The sequence below is a fragment of the Lepidochelys kempii genome, chromosome 6 (assembly GCF_965140265.1).
Source record: "Lepidochelys kempii isolate rLepKem1 chromosome 6, rLepKem1.hap2, whole genome shotgun sequence".
Classification (NCBI taxonomy): Eukaryota; Metazoa; Chordata; order Testudines; family Cheloniidae; genus Lepidochelys; species Lepidochelys kempii.
The window spans coordinates 74,316,427-74,338,961 of NC_133261.1; the positions used below are offsets into that span (position 1 = coordinate 74,316,427).

At 41.9% G+C, this 22,535-nt stretch overlaps 1 protein-coding gene across 3 annotated transcripts in view; it reads right to left on the reverse strand.

The window, feature by feature from the left end:
- Positions 1-668: 668 nt before the first annotated feature.
- BUB1B (BUB1 mitotic checkpoint serine/threonine kinase B) overlaps positions 669-22,535 on the reverse strand; it is a 46,627-nt gene continuing 24,760 nt past the window's right edge. For 2 of the 3 annotated variants that reach the window (XM_073348802.1, XM_073348801.1), the window contains exons 17-23: positions 19,756-19,899; positions 18,739-18,851; positions 18,305-18,466; positions 17,060-17,202; positions 9,646-9,817; positions 8,959-9,065; positions 3,463-4,030 (exon numbers count right to left, since the gene is read on the reverse strand). In XM_073348802.1, the coding sequence (XP_073204903.1) occupies positions 3,841-4,030; positions 8,959-9,065; positions 9,646-9,817; positions 17,060-17,202; positions 18,305-18,466; positions 18,739-18,851; positions 19,756-19,899 (1,031 nt within the window). In that variant the 3' untranslated portion in view covers positions 3,463-3,840. Of the gene's footprint in view, positions 885-3,462; positions 4,031-8,958; positions 9,066-9,645; positions 9,818-17,059; positions 17,203-18,304; positions 18,467-18,738; positions 18,852-19,755; positions 19,900-22,535 lie in introns of those variants that run through there. The other variant, XM_073348804.1, reaches the window with a different exon arrangement.

The window sequence follows — 22,535 nt, forward strand, 5'->3', positions numbered from 1 at the left end:
AATAGTTGGGAGCACATTGCAATGCATTGAGTGATCTATTTGAAGAACTGCGAGGAAGGGATGGCTTATCCTTTCACAGCCTTCCCTAATATGGCGAACAGGATGATTTCCTGAATGGCCTTGTCTTGCCTAAGTAATAAAGGAAGGCTCTGGAGGCATCTAAAGGAGCTTGGGTTTCTCCAGGTTTGTGTGTGATTTGGGAAAGAAAATAGGGAGTTTGGTTTGAGTGGAAAAAAAACAAATACTATTTGGTGAGGAATGTGGTCTCAGCATCATCTTATTCCTGTGGAAGACAGTTTGAAGTGGGGGGAGGGGGAGGAGAATTGATGTTTGCCATTAGTACTTGAATTTCACAAACTCTCCTGGCTGAGGCGATAACCATCATGAAGGCAGTTTTGCTTGCAATATGCAGAAGTGCACTTAGAGAAGAGATCAAAGAGGGACTCCATGAAGGCCCAGGAAGAACTACAGTAAGGTTTCAGGATGGGGGAGGTTCCTGAACAGGGAAAGGCACCAACCAATTCTTTTAGAAATTTAAAAAAAAAAGTCAGATGAGAACACACTGTATACATTTGAATAAGAGGGTGGCAAGATGAAATGGCATCTAAATTGAGGTTGATAGAACTGATGGTGAAGCCTGATAGCTAGAGCTGGAGGACGTAATCCAGAATCTCGGGGATAGAAGCTTGCAATGAGTCAAGACCTTGTGAAGCCCAGGCGGAAAAATCTCTTCCACTTTGATCTGTATCAGGATCTCTCTGGAACAACCCCCCTGTTGTGCTCAGCCAGCCAAATTCTAGGTCGTCAGATATGAAGTTTGGGTGAAGAATTTGTCTTTAATTCTGATAGAGTAAATCTTGCAGATTGGGTAGAGAAGTTGGCAGCTGTGTAAAGAAAAGCCAGAATGCACCCAGGAATTACTTTGTGAGAGAACAAACAGCCTAAATGCTCCTCTAACATCAATTCCTTAGTCAGAGATTAGGGCTTCTGCTTCCCTTTGGGCTCTGGCTGATTCCTGCATGCAATATGGTGCAAGTTTATAGTGGACATGTACCTAGGCTGCTCCCTAGGGCTGTCTCCCAACCCAATAGTTCAGGTTCTATGCCTGCTGCATTCCTGCAGTACCAACACATGTCCTTTCCCTGACCCTGTGAAGTCTCCTCAGTAGCATTCCCAACCTCTAAAGGAGAAGAGCTGGCAGCAGGAAGTAAGGGTGGGATTTCCTGCTTACCAACCAGCACAGTGGAAGGGGAAACCTAGCTTCTATCTGTCCAACCTCTAACTAATCAGGGCTCTGCAGGTAGGGCCGGCATTAACAGCACTGCTACAGACATGTGGAGTAAGGATTCAGCATGAGAAATCCACTTGTCATTGCTCTTTCCACCATTGCAAATAATTCCATAGCACTAACCTGTTATGTCAAACACTTATTATATTGCTGAAAGACTTCGGGAAGTATAACAAGAAAGCTATGTGTAAATATATAACTATCATTGGCTAGCAAGGTAAACAGAAAAATGCATTAGTTAACTAGAATTTAATATACTACTATTCCAAATGCAATGTTTTGTAGGCTGCTCAAAATTTCTTCATATTGAAGAGTTCCAACTCACCTTCTGGTACTTAGCACAAATTCACTTGGACTATATTCAACCTAGTAAATTCAATAAAGAAAATTTGTTTTTTAGTATTCCACCTATTGGCACAAGTGCCCACACAAGAGCACAACTGTCTGAGGCCAGGTGTATATTTGTGGTATATAAAATCAACTTAATGAACAAGCGAAAATATTAAGATATTTATTGTAAAGTAAGCTAAGAAGCAGACAATTGCTACGGCTAGACTCTCAGGCAGACAACAACTTATTTTTCTGCAAACAACTCAAAGGAATTTTGCCAATTTTAAGCAATATTTTTGGAGGACCTTTAAAGAGTCAAAAATGTTACTTATTTTCCAATAAACTCAAACATTAGCATTGCTTCCATCAGCCTGTACTTACTGTGCAAGACCACAGACCACACAGAAGTCTTCAGATTCTGAAATTTTACCACAAATTTACCAGATCCAATGGATGACTTCTGCTTATGCAACCTTTCATCCAAGGGCCTCAAATCTGTTAAGCCTTACATCACATATATGCGCCTTGAGTGTGGCGGGGAAAGAGGAAGAGGAAGAGAGGTATTGTGAAATGAGTGACAGTGTCAATGACTTAGTTAAGATCATACAACGAGTCAGTCAGTGGTAGAAATGGAAATAGACCCAGAATCACTTTGAACACTATTTCACTTTCATGTGCAGCATACAATTCGTAGCTGGAGAACCCAACACATTACATTAAAACTCTCCCACGGAGTAGTAGACTAATTTACTTAACTAGGTTAGCATTAAGATGATTCCAACTCGGCTTGGTACTATTTTTTTTTATTAGATTTTGAGGTCTTCACCTCACAGAGAAGGGTGGGACAGAACGAGGAATGAAGGGGAATGGTTGTGTCAGATTTACATTGTATGTTATTTTCCTGGGGTTATGAGTCAACTTTGCAACTCTAGTTGGAGGCCAATGGCATTAGTCACCAGTTTGCACATACTATTGAAGTATTTAGGTGGAAAAAGTTTATTCTTGCTGAGTGTGGCCAGACTGATCCACCTCCAATTCAGAGTCCTGAATCCTTGATTTGGACATTAGCCATTTTCTGCTATCTGATCCACTCAAGATCAAAACACAACTGAGACCTTGGCCTCAGCGCCAGTCAAATGGGTCCTAAGTACTTCCAATCCCCAGGAGTTTGAGGCAGTCACCATAGTACTTTTAACTATTGATGGTGAAAGAGAGAACATGCCGGGATAGGTGCGTCACCAAGACACCACAGATCAACAATAGGGCTGGCTCAAAGCAAGAGAGCACCAGTTTTGCCAGTGATACCTTGGAGGCTGAGCAGGCCTCATACCTGCAAGGGGAGCAGTGGGGGGGTGGAGGAGCAGACCCAATGGAGCCAAGTGCCAAAGCAATAGCTGCAATGTCCAGGGAAGAGCAAAACATTTTAAAAGGAAACCTAACCATGAACTATATTAACTTTTAGATCATGGTAGGCCTCATTTTGCTGGGCATTCTACAAACATGATGAGAAGGAAGTGAGGCTGCTTTATAATAATTCATGAATTCTGTATTTTAACTTGGTTAGTGGGATGTTTACTATATGTGAGGCATTTCTTCTATTTCAATGATCCATGAGTGTTTCCGACTGGGATATCAGCTCAAGTTAAAAAATCCCTGGATGGTTGTAAAAGCCACCCAAAGGATAGCTATATGCATCTAGTAAAACCATGAACAATCCCCCAATTAGTCAGAAATGTCACTCAGACTCAGTCCTATGACTCCAGAAACCAAGTCAAATACGTTCTGAAGGCCACTTGGCAGTAAAATTTCATGAGATAGAGTTGATTACAAAAACATAGGTTTATTACTTAAGCAGTGATTAACAGCATGTGTAGAGAACAGAACAAAAAAACAGGACAAAAGTGGAGGAACTCATGAATGTGCTTTAGGTATTAAAACATACATTTAGCAGTCATACATGAGGCTGGCTGGCATAGAACAGTTTGGTAAAGAAAATGGATAAAACATCTTCTATATATATATCTAGTTAATGCACCAGGTTTAAGAGACATCTAGATATTATACAGAACTTGTTAAATGTTTATTATGAGTTAAAGTATTGAAGAAACAGTTGCAACCAATTTCCACGTTTAGCACTGAAGATATATTGCATACCCAGTATTAACAGCAAATTCCCCCTGAGATGGGTAAAAAGGGGCGGCTGGTTGCCTTTCTACATGGGATCAGAGGAAGTTCTTCAAGTTGAAAGTTTCTTCCAATTTCGCTAAGGCGCCACAAAACCATTCTTGCACAGAGCTGTTAAACATGCCACTCATTTCCTCTCTTAGTTCCCTCAGCATAGGCACTGTGGACTTACCATCTGCATTCAGAATCCTCCTAAAGAATTTATTCCACAAATCACTGTCAACAGTCCTAAAAACATACAAAACAGTTTTCAATGAGAACAGCATCCACCCAAATGACAGCTCCATCACGATTCCTGCTTCAATTCGGCTCTGCAAGCCCTGTGGAGGCTTAGCAGTCTAAAATAATATTCAGCTCCACTCTCCAATGAGCTTGTGTAAGGAAAAAGTGAGGGGTGCTGTGAAGCTTGTATATGCAGGCTCTTTACCCTTCACAAATGGACTTATGTGCAGGAACTAGACAGAGCCAACCTTAGCATTTCTGTGCATGTTAATGAAACACTTTCACCACCACCTACCCCAACATATCTAACACCTATTTACCATTTTACATAGGGCTAGCCTGAGGATTTTGGAAAAGGTTAGCAAGTAATTCCTTGATGCATCACCAAACTTAGCAGATCCCTTTCATGGAGACAGGCTGGATGTGGATATTGAAGACCCTTAAAATATTCCCCAGCTCTCAGTAACAGGAGCAGCAGAGCCCAGCTAGGTCTCTGTATGATTACCAGCATTTAAAAGAGAGCTTTGCAAGGGACAACTGTCCAAATAAGCTAATGGCTTGGTTGCTGCTAGAAGCCTCCATTCTGCCCATCTACCAGAACAATGTGTGTGCATTCTACGCAGCCAATTGTCTGTGAAACACTAGCTGTCAACTCCCCTATGGGGTAATTTCCCCATATGTAAAATAGATATTAAAAACAAAAACAAAAGGCTGAGTGACTTTACTAAGGCCAAGAAGGATCAGTGTCAGAGCTATAATTCAAATAAAGGAATCCTTTGCTTCTCAGTCTTGTGAGGAAGTGAATTTTTATACCATGTTGTGGGGGACTCATGGGGATAAAAAACATATAAGGGCCCAGCGGGGGGGGGGGGGGGGGCACCAAGGGGGGAGGAGGAGGAGGAGGAAGAAGAGAGAGCAGAGGAATGAACCCCCTGAAAAACTTAGAGCCCCAGTTAAGAACTGCTCTAGAGAATGCTGCCTCATGTGAAGCATTTCTTCCTTCAAGCTAGAAATTACATTGGCTGTTCAAAGGAGACGGCTCAGCCGCAAGCAGCTGGCTAGAAGAGAGTTTACAGCAAACATAGCAGCAGCAGCAGTCTGAACAGCACTATGTCATGCAACTGTGAATTGATATGGGGTCTTCCAAAACAAAAAAATCCATAGGCAGACTGAGCCCAGTAGGTAGGGCTGAGGAGATTAGATAACTTGGGATCTTTAGAAAAAGATCAGTGGCAAACATTCTACCCTAATGATCCATTTAACAGGTTTACACGACAACCAATATCAGCCTAGACATTTCCAGTTTCCCAGAATCCCATAGTGGGAGGACATGGTACACACAATTCTGTGAGATTCATGGGCCCCAAGGATAAGTTCCAGAACTAGAAATGCAATTGAAATATGCTTTTAATAAAAACAGCACCAACTGTGCTTACCATAAGGGCAGGAGATTTTAGTATGTTAATAGTCAGTTCAAGGGATTCTTAAAGATGACAGGAGAAGAAATGGTTTCAAGTCTATAACTCCTTATCTAGACAAACACTCTAGCAAAATAATAGATTCCAGCTTTTCCCATACCTTTGTTACCAAATCAAGTCAGCAAGTTAGGAATTCAAGTTGTCTAAGTTTTCAGAGATTTCTACTTTATGTTTCAATCTCATTTTTCCTCCAAATCTAAACTCTGCGTGTGGTCCTGGAATTCCAAACATCTCTGTACTTTGAGAAAGTAGCTCCATCAACTCAACATTTTTATCACCAGTCACTCACCCATTTATTCAGCCCAAAATTTTCTTCATCAAAATAGCTCTCACAGTGAATTTTTAAAAGAGAACTAAACTCTGAGATCTTGCAGGGCCAAGGTATCCAGCATTCACCACAAGCTTTTGTGTAGGTCATTTTCCCCTTTTACTTCCTACTCCCCTACATACCCAGAGCACTTTTCCAGGAAAGCAATCCTCTAATTATTCCTCTCAAGTAGGTTCTAAAACCACTTATGGCACCTTTGGTAGGCAGGACAGAATAATGCCTTCTTCCTCAAAAAGCCACATGCAACTGGTAAAAAAGCACTAGCATAAGCTCTCTCCTCACAGGAATTACAAGTATCACTACCACAATGCTCCTGACCCATGCTTGAATGGGCACATGGGACCATACTGAACACTAACCAATATCCCTCTGCTGAAACTTACTAAATGGAAGTTTTTCCATCTGTGCAATATCTTCTGAGGGCAAAGGGTCCCTGCAGTGGGAAACTGGTGTTGTCAACAGCAGTCTGCAACCATAGGATGTGTTGAATGGCCCAAATAACCAGAGAAAGACTTACACAGTCTGTAAGAGCAGACTGTATGCAAGAGCAGGACACACTAAAAGCTGAGTCTGCCTTCTTTGGCAGATCCTAATATCCAGACTCACTGCAGATTCCTCACTCCCACACTATGAGCCACACTCCTGAAGGTATGCTGCTGCTACTGATTTAATATTTCATGTTAAAAATATATAGTTATACTAGTATGGTTTACAAAAATATTACTGTAATTCTTGTTCTTGGAAGATACATAAATGCAACAGAGCACTTGTCCACAAGTCTCTCATGGCAGGTCAGATTTAATTAGCTCAAAGATCTGAACTGCCAGAATGTCTGACAGCAGAGAGCAAAAGTCAACCTGCATCAATGATTCAGTCAGTAACTCCCTTTTGGTTCCTTTTGAAACTAAAGCACTCAAAGAAGTGAATTCCTCTCCACCTGAAGGAGCAGTGGGTGGGTAAGTGGCACCCATAGGTCCACAGTATGTCTCTCTCTTCAGAGAGCAAGAATTCCAAGTAATAGTCTCATATGAAAACTGGTGCAATAAATTGCCACTCAAGATTAAATAACTTCAGGAGTACAATGTGAAAACACTAAACACAATATATAGGAAAACAGAAGAAGTGTTTGAAATGTATCAATCTATTGACAAATCACTATATACAAAGTAAAGAAAAAACTTTTTTTCTGCTGTACAACTCAAAGGACAGATTTTTCAATGTACACTAAGAGGCATCACAAACAGAATCTAGGTGGCTAGAGGCAACTCCCAACCTGTGAACAGGTACTGCAGTTCCTGTAGACTAGATATCAATTGGCATGACAATACTGCATCTAAGCAATGGTTGTATAAACATATGCAGAAGCCCAAAATATAACTGATGCAATGAGCAAAGATGTACTTTCAGAACAGAGAAAGTGGGCAGATGAAGGAATAGCAGTCTGCCCACAGAAGTAACTTCTCCAAACTAGTCATTAAAATAATGTCCGGGAGAATGAGATATTAGGAGGGGGAAACTCAGTTCACCAAAATTTGTGGCATACTGGTATGAATGGCTACCTCTAGTCATCTTTGGAGTGCCCTTTGAAGATGCCCAGAAAAGGACACAATCAAGGTATAGCAGAAAAAATCCTTTCTGGATCCATTTTAGTGGAAAAAGTCAAGAATTCCAAGTGGATAGCTGCTTATCAGCAAGATCTGTAGAGGAGATAGTAGAATCTAAGGAAAAAGTTAGACTTAGACATCAGGCAATAATTTAAGTGTACACTTCAGTTACAGAAAACATTGTTCTGTTGCTGATTAGTTACAAGCAGTGGCAGTAGGGACATTAAGTCTTCTGCCCACCTGTGCCCAATTCTCATTAACAATTTCTAAAGCAGCAGGGAGATAAGAAAAAAGGGAACCACCATTACTGGTGGCACTACAGAAACAGAAAAAAAGAAACTTTGGGTCAAGTTGAAATTCAAACCCCAGACACGAGGAGGTTCAAATAAAGAAGACTCACTGTGAGCTGTGCATGAGGATCTATAGCTCCTCAGTGCTGATTAATTCATCTAATTCTTTGAAGGGTCAGATGGATTAGAATTCCACCAAAGGTCGGAGACCAAACAGTGACAAACTAGATGTTTACAGTATGGGAAACAAACTGTGTGTCTAATAGTAACCAGGCCCAATGTAGGAGGAGCAGGACAAGTCACTGAAGAACACAGACTAAAGAAAAACCATTATGGACTTTAGTTCAAAATGTTGAGAAATCTCTACTCAGAGACAGTACCTAGGCAGGAAACCATAGCTGATGCAGAAGATTGGAAGTGACAGCCTGGGACCAGCTCCAATGCCCATAAGACTGAATGGCTGGCTCAGCAAGTTGGAAACTCCCCTGAAGGATTGAAGGCCTTAGCATAAGCTGCCCCTTTCCCAAGACACTGGACTACAGGAGGTGAGGAGGAAAGCAGGTTCTTGCTGCCTGGAAGTTAACAGGTTAGTGTGCAAAGGGGAGCTGCCCATGCAACCTTAATTCTGCCCCTTTTGTGTATGCATGATGCAATCTTTAAATTTAATTATACTATTTCCCGCCCTGACAGGACCCCTGAATCAGTCTCTTTCATCCTGCCCACACTACAGCATAGCACACAGCACAGTGTGAAAAGCTGAAAAATGAAATGATTACAACACAGAATCATGCCCACTTATTAATGTGCAATCCCCTCCTGCCCCCCCCAGCTCCAAATTTGCCTGCTGACTCAGAGGGAGTCTAAGACGGTGTAACTCATATTAAGAGGACAGAAAAGGGGTATAAAATTATGTAACAAATTAGGCCACACTCTAATTTACACATTCTTTCAGCTCTTTGGTGAATAAGTTACTAATGTGTGAGGGAGTCTAAAGTGTAAGGGGGTGTAAATAGATGTAAGGGAGTCAAGAAAGCATCAATGAGTCCATCTAGTTCTATTACAATAAACAAGTCCACTAGATTCAAAACTGAATTCTCAATATAATGTAGCACTGCTGTTACCAACTAATAGCATTGAATTTATGCTCCAGCTTTGACAAAAGCTGCAACACAGAGGTGAGGGAGAAAGCTACAGCTGCCTTTACCTACCCAGAGATTCCTGATGAAACACTTACTTGGAGAAATTCTGACTGATTTTCCAGAGGGAATCTTCTTGATAAACCTGGAGGTGCTCCCCAAACAGCATCAAATGCACTATTTCTGCAATACCAACCAAGTCTACCTGAAACCACAACAATCAGTGTTAGAAAACTGCTTCTGCTGATCTCTGCAGCCATTTCGCCATTCCTCCACATCCATTCAATACAGCACTAAAGCATTTTTAATAGCAATAGTGCCACTGGAGATGTCCTACAACACCTTCTGTACTCATTAACCCTGTATTGTGGTGTTTGTGAGGATTTTCCAGCAAGCTAAATTAAGCTAATCAAAGGAAAGCAAAGCGAACTGCTATAGGAAGCAAAATCCTTGTTTAGCATTTCAGATTGAGACACAGTCTAGCCATTTATAATGAACTCTAACTGTCAGATGAATGTAGGTACACAACTGCCCCAAATTAACAATGCCAGTTTCTTCAGCTAATGTAGAATACACAGGGTCCAGCTGAAGGGTTTTTGTTGAAGAGTTATGGTAGTTGTGAAAGATGTTGCTTAATTAGATAAGATCTATAAACACAGGACACATATCCAACAACATTCAGCTTAAAATATTAACTCTCTCAGTCTCCATCTCGTTTCTTCACATAAGGAAGACACTTGCCAAGGGGCATTCATAACAATCACCCTGGGTTAATATGTACTTACCTGATAAGGAAGAGAGCACTTGGCTAGGATCTGTTGTCCATGCTGGGTCTGAGCTATTGGGAAGCTGCTGAGTAAACTCACTCTAGGCTGCAACCTCACATCCAGGCTGTAAGAGAAGTCCACTATCTTCAAAGCAGTGGTAATCTCATTATTAGCAAATGGATCACAGATCCTAAGGAAAGAATTCCAAGGAAACATAAAAGACAAAGAAGCAGTACAATTTCCTTTTATTATCTTGTGCAGCAGGTAAGAATCTTAGCCATGCCAATGGCTCCCTCTAATGGTTAGTTTAGGAATGGCTACTAAAAAAGGCTCACCCTGATAATATTGGCCTCTCCAAGCTTTGCTACAGGGGAAAATTGCTTTACCGAGATAATCCTATCTTGATATATGTGCATCGCAGCTAGAGGGTCTGAAATAAGAGGTGCTGTGACAAGAGGAAAATTTAATATAATGCTTTGAACTTCTTTATCTCATTCTCTCCAAGGATCTCAAAACAATTCAAACATGAATGGGGTATTGTGAAGTTTAATCCATTAGATATATTCTCTGTTTTACAGTTAGAGAGAGACAGACACCGAGAGGTGACAGATTAAGTGATTTATCCAAGCTAACAATATGTAGCAATGCCAGGAATAGAATCCAGATCAAGATCCCTAGTCATTCTATTTCAATACTTGTACATTGTGGGCCTACTTCATAATTATGAGTCCCTTTTCTTTTTAACTTTTAATATTAATGCTGTTGTTTTAGCATTAAAAGGGGATCAGTATTTTCCCTCTAAAATCATGGATTATTCTGTGTTTTATATGCCGACAATATTGTTCTACTATCACAAACATCAGTGGATTGAGGTGTTTATTAAATGTGTTTGGTTTATACTGTCAACAGGAGGGCCTTTCGATAAATTACTCCAAAACTTTAGTCAAAGACTGAGGTTGCACAAATGCAGGATTTATGGGCAATATATTGAACAAGTTAGTTCTTTCCTCTACCTGAGTATCCGGTTCTCATAAAACAAGGGCTGTGAGATAAACATATTCAGGTAGCAAAAGAGAAGTCTTCAAATCAGTGTTACATTTCACCTGGCTCATGAAAACAACTTAATTGCACCAGCCCTTAGAGTGTTTGAGCCTAAGGTATGCGCTCAAATTCTATATGGTGTGGAAATATGGAAATGGAATGATACCACAGGAATAGAAGTGATTCCAAAGAGATTTCTTGGTTCTCTCAAACAACATTCCAGCTGCTCTCATAGAATATCAGGGTTGGAAGGGACCTCAGGAGGTCATCTAGTCCAACCCCCTGCTCAAAGCAGGGCCAATCCCCAGTTTTTACCCCAGATCCCTAAATGGCCCCTCAAGGATTGAACTCACAACCCTGGGTTTAGCAGGCCAATGCTCAAACCATTGAGCTATCCCTCCCTTAGAACAGAGACCTGCATAAATTCTATTCTGTCCAAAGTGCAATACTGTAGTATCAATTTTTGACTTAGTATTTATAGTATGCCAATGTTTGCCAAGGCTATGCCTAGAGAAATAGCTCAGAAGGGCTTTTTCAGTAAGTTTCATTGGTTAAAATTCCATCTATTCTCTCTAGGCTTCTCAGAATTGGAAACAGATTTAAATCCCTAATCAAGTTGAGATTAGAGGACATTAATAAGTAGCTAGACACAGCAGTTGTTTCCACTATAGATGTGTCAATTTGGTTTCCCCTTGTTAAAAAGACTCACCAGGTACACCAGGTATTTAGAAAGATTTTCCAATAACAAATTAAGGAAGGCTTTTACGTGCTCTGATTTCCATCTATTGTGACAGGGTCGGGCCAGATGGCTACAGGAGAGTTTTTTTTGTTTGTTTATTTGTTTGTTTTTTTTTATGCCAGTAAGACTTTATTTTTCCTATTAATAAAGAAAGATAAAAAGACGACATGCTCGTCAACAAAGACTGGAAATGGTATTGATCATTATCTTAATCAAATGTTCCAAACAGTTATCCTTAATGAAAACAGAGAATAAAAATATAAGTTTAAATAATTGATTTTAAATCCTGTGCTTAACTGCCGCTTGCTAGTCAATCTTCTGTAGCTAAGTAAATACAGTAAGAATATAATCTTAAATTATTATACAAAAGACTGTTTCTTTGAGAAACAAGTTATAATCTACAAAGACAGTGAGAGAAAGCAGATATATTAGCTCCAGGTTAAGTAGGTCCCTTTCCCTTGGGTAAGGTAACAGGGAAGGTTCCAGAACAATTAGGAACTTTCTGGAAACAGTTAAGGCAGACAGGCTGATTAGAACACCTGCAGCCAATCACGAAGCTGCTAGAATCAATTAAGGCAAGCTAATCAGGGCACTTGGGTTTAAAAAGGAGCTCACTTCAGTTTGTGGTGCGTGTGTGCGGAGCTGGGAGCAAGAGGTACAAGAAGTGAGAGAGAGAGAGTGTGAGAAGGCATACTACTGGAAGACTCAGAAGTACAAGCATTATCAAACAGGAGGAAGGTCCTGTGGTGAGAATAAAGAAGGTGTTGGGAGGAAGCCATGGGGAAGTAGCCCAGGGAGTTGTAGCTGTCACAGGAGTCACTGCAGAAAGCTGCAATCCACAGAGCCCTGGGCTGGAACCCGGATAAGAGGGCGGGCCTGGGTTCCCCCCATCTCTCCAACTCCCTACTTGATACTGGAGGAGTTGAACTGGACTGTGGGTTCCACCAGAGGGGAAGGTCTCTGGCCTGTTCCCCGATCCACTAGGTGGATCAGCGGAGGCTGTGGGGATTGTTCTTCTTCCTTTCCCCATGCTGGCCAGTGATGAGGATAACTGAGTGAACGGCAGATTTGAGCCACAAAAGTGGCCAAACTGAGGGCTGCCGTGAACCTCTGAGGTGAGAAATAAGTGCAGAACCCACCAAAGCAGAGGAGGAACTTTGTCACACTATGCAGACAGCTTACTTAGAAGACACATTACTGGCATTGAGAAATGTAACCCCCTCTTTCCCTGTGGCTCTGGGAAAGTGGAAGACCTACCCCACTGTTATATTGTAATTGCAAATGCCACTTGAAGGTCAAAAAGGCTTTCTGTGTTTTTGTCCTGGATATCTTTTTCCGATGACCGCTCAGAAAATAGAATATTTAAATATTTATTAGGAACTGACAGCATATTTGTGACCTAAGCAATTGCCCTGTTTGCATGGCCAGCCACTAAAATAAGGAAAAGGCAAGAGACAGTGATTATATGGTTTAATTGGTTTGGTTTTTTTTAATTTGCATTTGTGTATTTTAATAAAACTAAATCCAGAATTTTGAAGTAAGTTTTATTGTAATATATTGTGGTTTTGCCACATTGGCCTATGGCAATGTTACTATTAATAAACATGACTAGTAATTATGAGCTCACACACTTATCTTAGTGACTTATCAGTTGGAAGTGACAGTGGAGGAGAAAAACCTGGGTGTATTGATTGATCACAGGATGACTAAACCACCAGTGTGATGCATCAGGCGAGGTATTTCCAGTAGAAACAGGGAAGTGTTCGTACCATTACAGAAGGCACTGGTGGGACCTCATCTGGAATACTGTGTGCAGTTCTGGTCTCCCATGTTTAAGAAAGATAAATTTAAACTGAAACAGATGAAGAGAAGGGCTACTAGGATGAGCAGGGGAATGGAAAAACTACCTTATCAGAGGAGACTCAAAGAGCTTGGCTTCTTTAGCCTAACCAAAAGAAGGCTGAGGGGAGATATGATTGCTCTCTATAAATATATCAGAGGGATAAATACCAGGGAGAGAGAGGGGTTATTTAAGTTAAGCGGCAATGTGGACACAAGAACAAATGAATATAAATTGGCCATCAATAAGTTTAGGCTTGAAATTAGGTAAAGGTTTCTAACCATCTGAGGAGTGAAGTTCTGGAACATCCTTGCAAAGGGAGCAGAGAGGGCAAAAACTTAAGTGGCTTCGAGACTCAGCTTGATAAGTTTATGTAGGGGATGGTATGATGAGTCTGCCTACAATGGCATGTAGCTGATCTGCGACTGCTAGCAGCAAATATTTCCAATGGCTGGTGATAAGACACTAGATGGGGAGGTTGTGACACTCTGTACCCCATAGCAACACCCTGGCACCCCCAAATTAATCACTGTTATATAAATTAGGTCATTGAGGTGTCAATGGAAAAGCTATGGTTTGCTAAATATGATTATCCTATTTGTATGCAAGTATCATTTTTGTATCTGAAGTTATGAATATTGACTACATACCTGTATTTCAAATGTGTTCGCTCCTGTGGTAACTCCCACAAGGTAGTTTATACCAGGTCTAGCCAGCATATTGTGAATGGACTAATCAAGTTGACGGCCCATCAGTGAACACAACTGGCCATGGAAGAAGCTTATCCCCACCTGATGGACTTTCCTGTGGATGTTCTAGCCAGAATATGGATAATGGCTAAGGCTACGTTTCAGTCATAGGTATTTTTAGCAAAAGTCATGGACAGGTCACGGGCAGTAAACAAAAATTCATGACCCGTGACCTGTCCATGACTTGTACTATATACCCTTGATTAAAACTTGAGTGCTCTGGGGCAGAGGGTGGCCCAGGGGCACCGTGGGTGCTCTGGGGCAGGGGGCAGCCTGGGGGCGCTGCAGGGGCATGTGGCCCGGGACCTGTGCTGCTGCTGGATGCGGGGGGAGGGGAGCCAGTAGGCTCCCCACCTGGCTCTGCATGGCTCCTGGAATCGGCCAGCATGTCCCTGTGGCCCCTACCTAGGTGGACACGGAGGCGTGGTCAGGGGGCTCTGCACGCTACCCCCATCCCCGAGCACCCGCTCTGCAGCTCCCATTGGCCAGGAACCACGGCCAGTGGGAGCTGTGGGGGCCATGCCTGCAGGCAGATGCAGCGCGCAGAACTGCCTGGCCATGCCTCTGCCTAGGAGCTGAGGAAAGGATACGTTGATGCTTCTGGGGAGCCCCCCCGAGGAAAGCGCTCCCGAGAGCCCTCGCCCCCTCCTACACCCCAACCCTCTGCTTCAGCTCTTAGCCCTCTCCTGCACCCAAACTCCTGCTGCTGCTGCATCAGGGAGAGAAACTCCTTGATTCAAATCCTGTCTAGTTTATAGAACTCAGATTGCAATTTTGTTTCATTTTAGGTAATTACATATAATCACTTAATCTATTTTTCTGTAATTAAAATAGTTTGTTTTTTACCTAAAACAGCGTGGTTCAAAAGGGAAATCTGCTCAGAAACAGGGGCTGGTGCATTGTCCTCTCCATATTGAGAGGGATGGACTGGATAATAAACTTACACTGGTCAAGCTTCTGACCAGGGCAAGATGGTACACCTCTGGGGTCCTAGGCTGGGGAGCTGTGGGGAATTGGCTGGAGCCTATTGTTGGTATATGAATGCTCTCACGAGCCACTCATGAAACTCAGCTTGGGGTGTCCCTGCCTGTGAATGTTTGCGTGAGTGCAGGACCTAGAGGGGTTTTCAACTTGTCACAATCACAGTGTGAGAGGGAGCCCAGACTGGTAAAACAGAAGCCTCAGTGGTATCCTAGTTCCAGGTTGTACCCCAGGGAACCCATCATAGAGGATTCTGAGTTACTACAGAGAATTCTTTCCCAGGTGTCTGGCTGGTGGGTGTTGCCCATGTGCTCAAGGTCTAACTGATTGCCATACTTGGGGTCGGGAAGGAATTTTCCCCCAAATCCAATTGGCAGAGACCCTGGGTTTTTTTTACCTTCCTCTGTAGCACAGGGCACTTGCATGTTTAAACTAGTGTAAATAGTGGACTCTTTGTAATTTGAAGTCTTTAAATCATGATTTGAGGATTTCAGTAACTCAGCCAGAGGTTAGGGGTCTATTACAGGAGTGGGTGGGTGATGTTCTTTGGCCAGCAATGTGCAGGAGCTCAGATTAGGTGATCACATGGTCCCTTCTGACATGAAAGTCCATGAGACTTGACAATGGTGGGGTGTTTTGGGGTTTTTTCTGGACCTAAATTTGTTTTGCCACTAAGGAGGTTTTAAAAAACAAAAATTAGTTGCATTTATGGGGTTATTAGTCATTGGGCGAATCTGATCTCCATTATATCAGTGTACATCCAGAATAACTCCACTGAAGTTGATGGAGTTACCTTCTTATTAGTAAAAAGAAAAGGAGTACTTGTGGCACCTTAGAGACTAACCAATTTATTTGAGCATGAGCTTTCCGATGAAGTGAGCTGTAGCTCACGAAAGCTCATGCTCAAATAAATTGGTTAGTCTCTAAGGTGCCACAAGTACTCCTTTTCTTTTTGCGAATACAGACTAATACGGCTGCTACTCTGAAAACTTTATTAGTGTAGCTCCAGAGTTACTTCAGTGCGTTGGTGAGCCTATTCAGGATTTATGCTAATGCAGACATCATTATCTGCAACCAAAAAAAAAAAAAGTTCCACCAGTTCACAGGTGAACTTGTGTTTAGGCAAGGACACAATCCTAAAGAAGCTGGGGAGGAGAGAAAGGGACAAGGACTGAAGTAGCTTGTATGAGTCATTATAAAAGTACAGATGTTGCTCCTTAGCTCCCTGCTTCTGAGTTTCATGTGGGATCTAGACAGCAAGGCCATTGAGGGGGATGAGCTGAGCAATGTGCAAGAAAGTAACCTCAGCAACAATGTGAAGGAGCTATACATTTGGAAAGAGAGGCTTCCTTCATCAAGAGCCTAAGGAGGAAAACTGATGTCCTCTGAATCAATGTCTGCATACTACAGTGGCACAGTTTACAACTCTGCTGCTGTAGCATTGTGGTATAGATACTTCCTACATCATTGGAAGGGGTTTTTCCACTGACTTAGGTAAATCCACCTCTCCGAGAGGCAGGTAGTCAGGTCAACTGAAGAATTCTTCCACTGACCTAGCTGCATCTATGTGGTGGTTAGGTCAACCTAACTACATTGCACTATGTGCAAAATTTTTCACACCGCTAAGCGATATAGCTAGGTTAATCTAATTTTAGGTGTAGGCCAGGCTTTAGAAGTTGGCTGCAAAGAGAACTGACTAATCTATTTCCAGACTAGAATATTCATGTTTTTAAACCTCAGCCTTCTACATTTCTTTTCAGATATTTAATCTCAATGGCAAGTTACTTTACTTCCACATATTTGATTTGTTGTAGCGTTCTAATACATTTGTATGTGAACTTGCTAATTTTAAAATAGTAACTATATAATGGAGTATTTTCTTCAGGAATACCCCCTTCCTTCATATATGCCTTTTATAGATTTCCACATCAACTTTCTGAGCCTGCTGCCCTCCTATTCCTGAAATAGTGAGCCATGTCACTATTCACTTGCATAGGAAAAAAGGAGTTACAACAGCACAAGGTTCAGGACAGAGCTTGAATATAATGCATTTTTCCAGGTCTCTGAAAAGAGGCTACCAACCTGTCTCCCAGGAAGAGAGCCTCTGGACACAAGTTTCCATGGACAATCTCCGCTTTGTGTAGCTTCTGCACCACATCCAGGATATTGTAAACAACCAGCATAATCACTTCCTCAGGGATGTCTTTACAGCACTGGATCATATCCTGAAGACAGAGAGAACAAATATAAACCACTGAGGAACCATTCTTCTGCCAAGAGACAGAGCAGCAGACAGGAACAATCCTATGATACAAGCTTTCACTTTTTCTAGACAGCTCTAAGGAGAAGCCAGGAAGCTTCTCCAGTTCAGCCCTCCTTGGTCAGACACATACATGATCAGTTTTCCAACCAGACAACAAACCCAGCAGACTTTAAGTGAGTGCAAAAGTTCTCAGCAGATTCTACTGATAAATAGCTGAAGAATCTGTATGGAAAAAAGTTTCATTGAAGGCTGAAGTTGGCCTTTATTTTTTAAGCCCAGTATATGCTAAAGCTCAAACTGTGTAAGTCAAAACTGAATTTAAACATGCGTCCTTCCAGCAAGATGCTAACACTACTCCCCCAGGCATAGCAGACTGGAAATCTAGATGAGAGTTCTCAGGGCTGCAGTTAAAAGACGTGGATGACACTAGTTCTGGGGGGTGGGGTGGTGTGATTCATGCCTCAAGTCACTACTGATGCCTCTAGCAACCAAAAAGTTTTAGGCCACATCTACACAGGGACATTCAGGAAAGTTAAGGAAAGGTCAACTAAAGCCATGAAATTAATGTGCATAAATTAAAGTGTGATAAACCTTTGTGTAGATGCTCTGATTCAGGAGCAAAGTGGCCTTTGCAGGGTTAAGCTACAGCAAAACCCCTGGCCACTTTACTTTTGAATGAGAGCATCCACCCAAGAGTTTAATACACACTTTAATTTATGCACATTAGCGTCACACCTTTAGCTGACCTGGCCTTTACTTTCCTGAGTGTCCCTATGTAGGCAAGCCCTTTGAAGTTGTGGAACTCCTTGTCTCATACTGAAAAGCACAAAACCCAGGAGTGAGAATGCAGCTTAGATACCACCTTTATAAACTAAGAATTTTTATAGCAAACATACTTCTTGCTAACATACATCAAAATTGCATTTAGATAGGGCTCTATGTTTAATCTAACATTCCAGGCCCCTTGAATCTGCTTCACATCCAGCAAGAACCAACATCTCTAACTGCTAGTATCTATGCTACAGTTCATCTTCCTATATCATACATAGATTGTTTGCACTGACCCAGAGAGTAAAGCGATTTATCTCCCTATGCAGAATAGCACAGCCATCCAGGTATAAGAAACAGCTGCAGTTCTCACTGAAGCTTTGGTCAAAGTCAGTACTCAGACGCTCCTGCAACTGGAGTGCGATATAGAAATCCCAAGGCACAGGCTGAGAATACACCTATAAAAAGGTACATTAAAAAAAAAAAAAAAAGTTATTGTTGGAGTAAACCTAAATGCTTATCCTCACATACAGCTCAGGAAGCTCTTCCCATTTTACTGAGAAATCAGACTACACAGGGCCAGAACTGCTATTCTATTGCAAGAGCAAGGTGCAAGATCTTAAATAATTCTATACTCCAAATTCATTCAACTGCCATGACCAGATTTTACCCTGATGAGCTGATAGTTTTAACTCTAAGGTTCAGATGTGCATATGGTGACAAGTCTTACCTTTATTGCAAACCCCTTTGCATCCAGTTCAGCAAAGCTGGATAGAATACCAAAGAACATCTTGTAGTCTTCATTGGTCCAGTATTCCCGTTTGATGCAGTAAATCTCATTCCCTATTGTGAATGTTTACGTTTAGAAGAGATCACAGGAAGTACATATATGGAGAATGTGACAAATTTCTGTATCATCTTTATGAAAAACATGCATATTGGTTTCCCCACTCACTTTTGAGTTTTGACCTAATGGGAGTGAAGAGATTGGCCAGACTGGTGTTGGCCATGTAGGCATATCTGGGTTGGTGTGAAAAAACTGAACATATGAATGGGAGTTACAATGGAAGACCAGTGACAGGACATTAACCAAGGAAGGAAGAAAAATTCTTCCAAGCTCTAATTATGATGTTTTGGGTTGTCTAAACTGTATTTATAATTCTGCTGCCCAGTGAAGTGGGAGAGTTTTGAATCCTGGATGCTTGGGCAAGAAAGGCAGTTTGGACTGCCAGCAGAGACATGCACATATGTTTTGCTTTTTCATTTGAATTTAAGGACCCTAAAATACTGTATTGCAGTTGACTAATAAATATTGGCTTATTTTGAAAAGTGCCTTGCATTGCTGAAAATATCTGCTGGTTACATAGCTCCAACAGGGATAAGCCTCTGATAGTAGTCTAAACTCATTTAGACCTGCTGGAGGAGCAATGGTGACAAAGAGGTGTTGAAGGCAGAGGGCCCAGTCTAGATCTGTGGGTCTCTCTCTCGCAAAAAAGTGGGGGTGTAGAGGCTAGTGATAATGGGGCACTCTTCCAGAGAGACTGCACAAAGGACAGAAGCAAGCTTGCCCTTTGGATCCGTGGCATGTCCAAATTAAGATCTCTGGAAGCAACATGCTATTACATTAACTGCAATATCTAACTGCCAGGTTATTTTTCAAAATTTACAGTTTGGAGTCCATTCTGAAGGAAAAAACTTAAGCCAGTTTGAATAGAATGCCAGCACGCTAGGGTCTCTTACTGCTTACCCAGCTCTATTTCTTTCTCCAGCTCCATCACAGGCAAGGGCCCATTCTCTGAATAAAAACCTGGAGAATTACTCAATGAATCTGGCAGAGGGTCCAACAGCCTTCTGCGCTGCTCTGCACTCCATAACATTTGAGGTGGGTCATCTAGAAACAAAAAAGTAAGAGTTACAGATAGGCAGGATTCAGATGTGGATTCCGTCTGTGAAGCCAGCATGTGTGATTAGATTAGCATGTGGATATCATGAGACCTTGCTTGTATTTCCATTCTGCTACTGATCTTCTGCAATATCACTTTGGGCAAGTCCATTAACCTCTTACTTATGGTTTCTTCTTTTGCTAAGTTTTTACAGAGTAACATTTACTCACCTTTGAAGATTCATCCCAGAATCTGAAAGTAAGGTACTGAATAAGTGCAGACCATTTAAATTAAGGCTTAGTCAAGTTTTGTACTTCTTAAAAACCAAGATTTAAACTATAGGTATTTGGATTTAGGTGTATTTATCTAAACACTACAAAATCCAGTCAGGACATGTTCCAGTTTTGACCCATTTCTAGAGTAGATCAAACTTGTGAACTTTTTACTCAAAGACTTACTGGGAATGTAACCCCTCCTCCAGACCATGACAAAAATTAAAAGGTTACAGATGAACTCATCCAGCCACATTTACCCATAACAGCGTTAATCAGCTTATAGTAAAGTTGGGGCCACTAAACCACTTTGAATGGTCATAAATAAGGCTACGTTTTAGTCATGGGTATTTTTAGTAAAAGTCAGGGGTAGTAAACAAAAATTCACGGCCCGTGACCCGTCCATGACTTTTACTAAAAATACCAGTGAATAAAACTTGGGGTGGGGGGCTTCTGGGTACTGGGGGAGGGCAGCCCAGGTGCTGGGGGCGGGGGAGAAGCTCCCTACCTGGCTCCATGCCTTCCCTCTCACCCCAGCAGCAGCAGAGCTTGGATGCAGGAGGGGGCAGGGGCATGCAACAGGGTGAGGTGGGCAATGGGAGCTACACATACAATATGATGGGGGCTAATTTAGCTACAACTAATCAGGAAAGATCTTGGAGTCATAGTGGATAGTTCTCTGAAGATGGCCACGCAGTTTGCAGCGGCAGTCAAAAAAGCAGACAGGATGTTAGGAATCATTAAAAAAGGGACAGAGAATATTTTATTGCCCTTATATAAATCCATGTACACCCACATTTTGAATACTGCGTACAGATGTGGTCTCCTCATCTCTAAAAAGATATACTGGCATTAGAAAAGGTTCACAGAAGGGCAACTAAAATGATTAGGGGTTTGGAACGGGTCCCATATGAGGGGAGATTAAAGAGACGAGGACTTTTCATCTTGGAAAAGAGGAGACTAAGGGGGGGGGGATATGATAGAGTTATATAAGATCATGAGTGGTGTGGAGAAAGTGAATAAGGAAAAAAGTTATTTACTTGTTCCCTTAAGATAAGAACTAGGGGCCACCAAATGAAATTAATGGGCAGCAGGTTTAAAACAAATAAAAGGAAGTTGTTCTTGCACACAGCTCACAGTCAACCTGTGGAACTCCTTGCCTGATGAGGTTGTGAAGGCTAGGGCTAAAACAGGGTTTAAAAGAGAACTAGATAAATTCATGGAGGTTAAATCCATTAATGGCTATTAGCCAGGATGGGTAAGGAATGGTGTCCCTAGCCTCCGTTTGTCAGAGGGTGGAGATGGATGGCAGGAGAGAGACCACTTGATCATTACCTGTTAGGTTCACTCCCTCTGGGGCACCTGGCATTGGCCACCGTCAGTAAACAGGATACTGGGCTGGATGGACCTTTGGTCTGACCCAGTATGGCCATTCTTATGTTCTTATGAGCCTCCGCCTTGCCTAGCAGCTGAGCGAGGGGGATGTCGCCGCTTCTGGGGAGCCCCCCACGTAAGTGACGCCCAGAGCCCCAAACCCAAACTCTGCTGCTGGGGGGAAAGGGGAGGGCCACAGTGGCTTTAGACTACCCCAGCAGCTGCCGGTGCACCTGGAACAGTGGCTGCCTGAGTCTTAGTCATGAATCTTGACTTTTTCCATTCTACAGTGCAAGTATACAGGAGAAGTGCAAAGATATGGGCTGAGATTCCTCTACCCACTGCTATTTACTGGAATATAAAGAGTAAATTCTGAAGGAAAAAAAAAAGTCTATTCAATAGTTCTATTTAGCTGAAAGAGAAATAGTTTTGAAACCATTTGAGAGAACGATGGAGAGAAAAATTGACCATCTGCAATTAGGAATAGTTCTATACAACAGAAGAACTAGACAGAACTAGACCGTTTTGAATACAGTTGTCTTTCCTGATAATCATGCATTGCCATACAGATCCAAACGGCCTCTGAAATATTACACTTCAGAAGGGCATTTAATATTTTGCAGTGCTCTACTGAGCTCACTGGCACCAATTCTAATTTATGCTTCCAAAAACAAACAAACAATCTTTGATCACTCTGAAATTAGAGTGTCATGAAGAAAACTATTGAGGCCCAATTTTATAGAAGTATTAAACTTCTATGGAAATGATTGGGTTTTTACTCAATAACTATTCAGCAATTAGTATAATTCAGGAGCTACCACACCTCAGTCATTTGGAGTAAAATTCACTTTTTGTACCTTCATTATAAGGCAGTTTTTCCAGTGGAAGATATAAAGATTTAGGCTCTGATCCTGCATACTGAATGTGCATGGATGAGCCCCTGTGCCAATTCAGAACCCCCGACTTCACCAGGGATTCCACACAAGTGGAAAGAACTG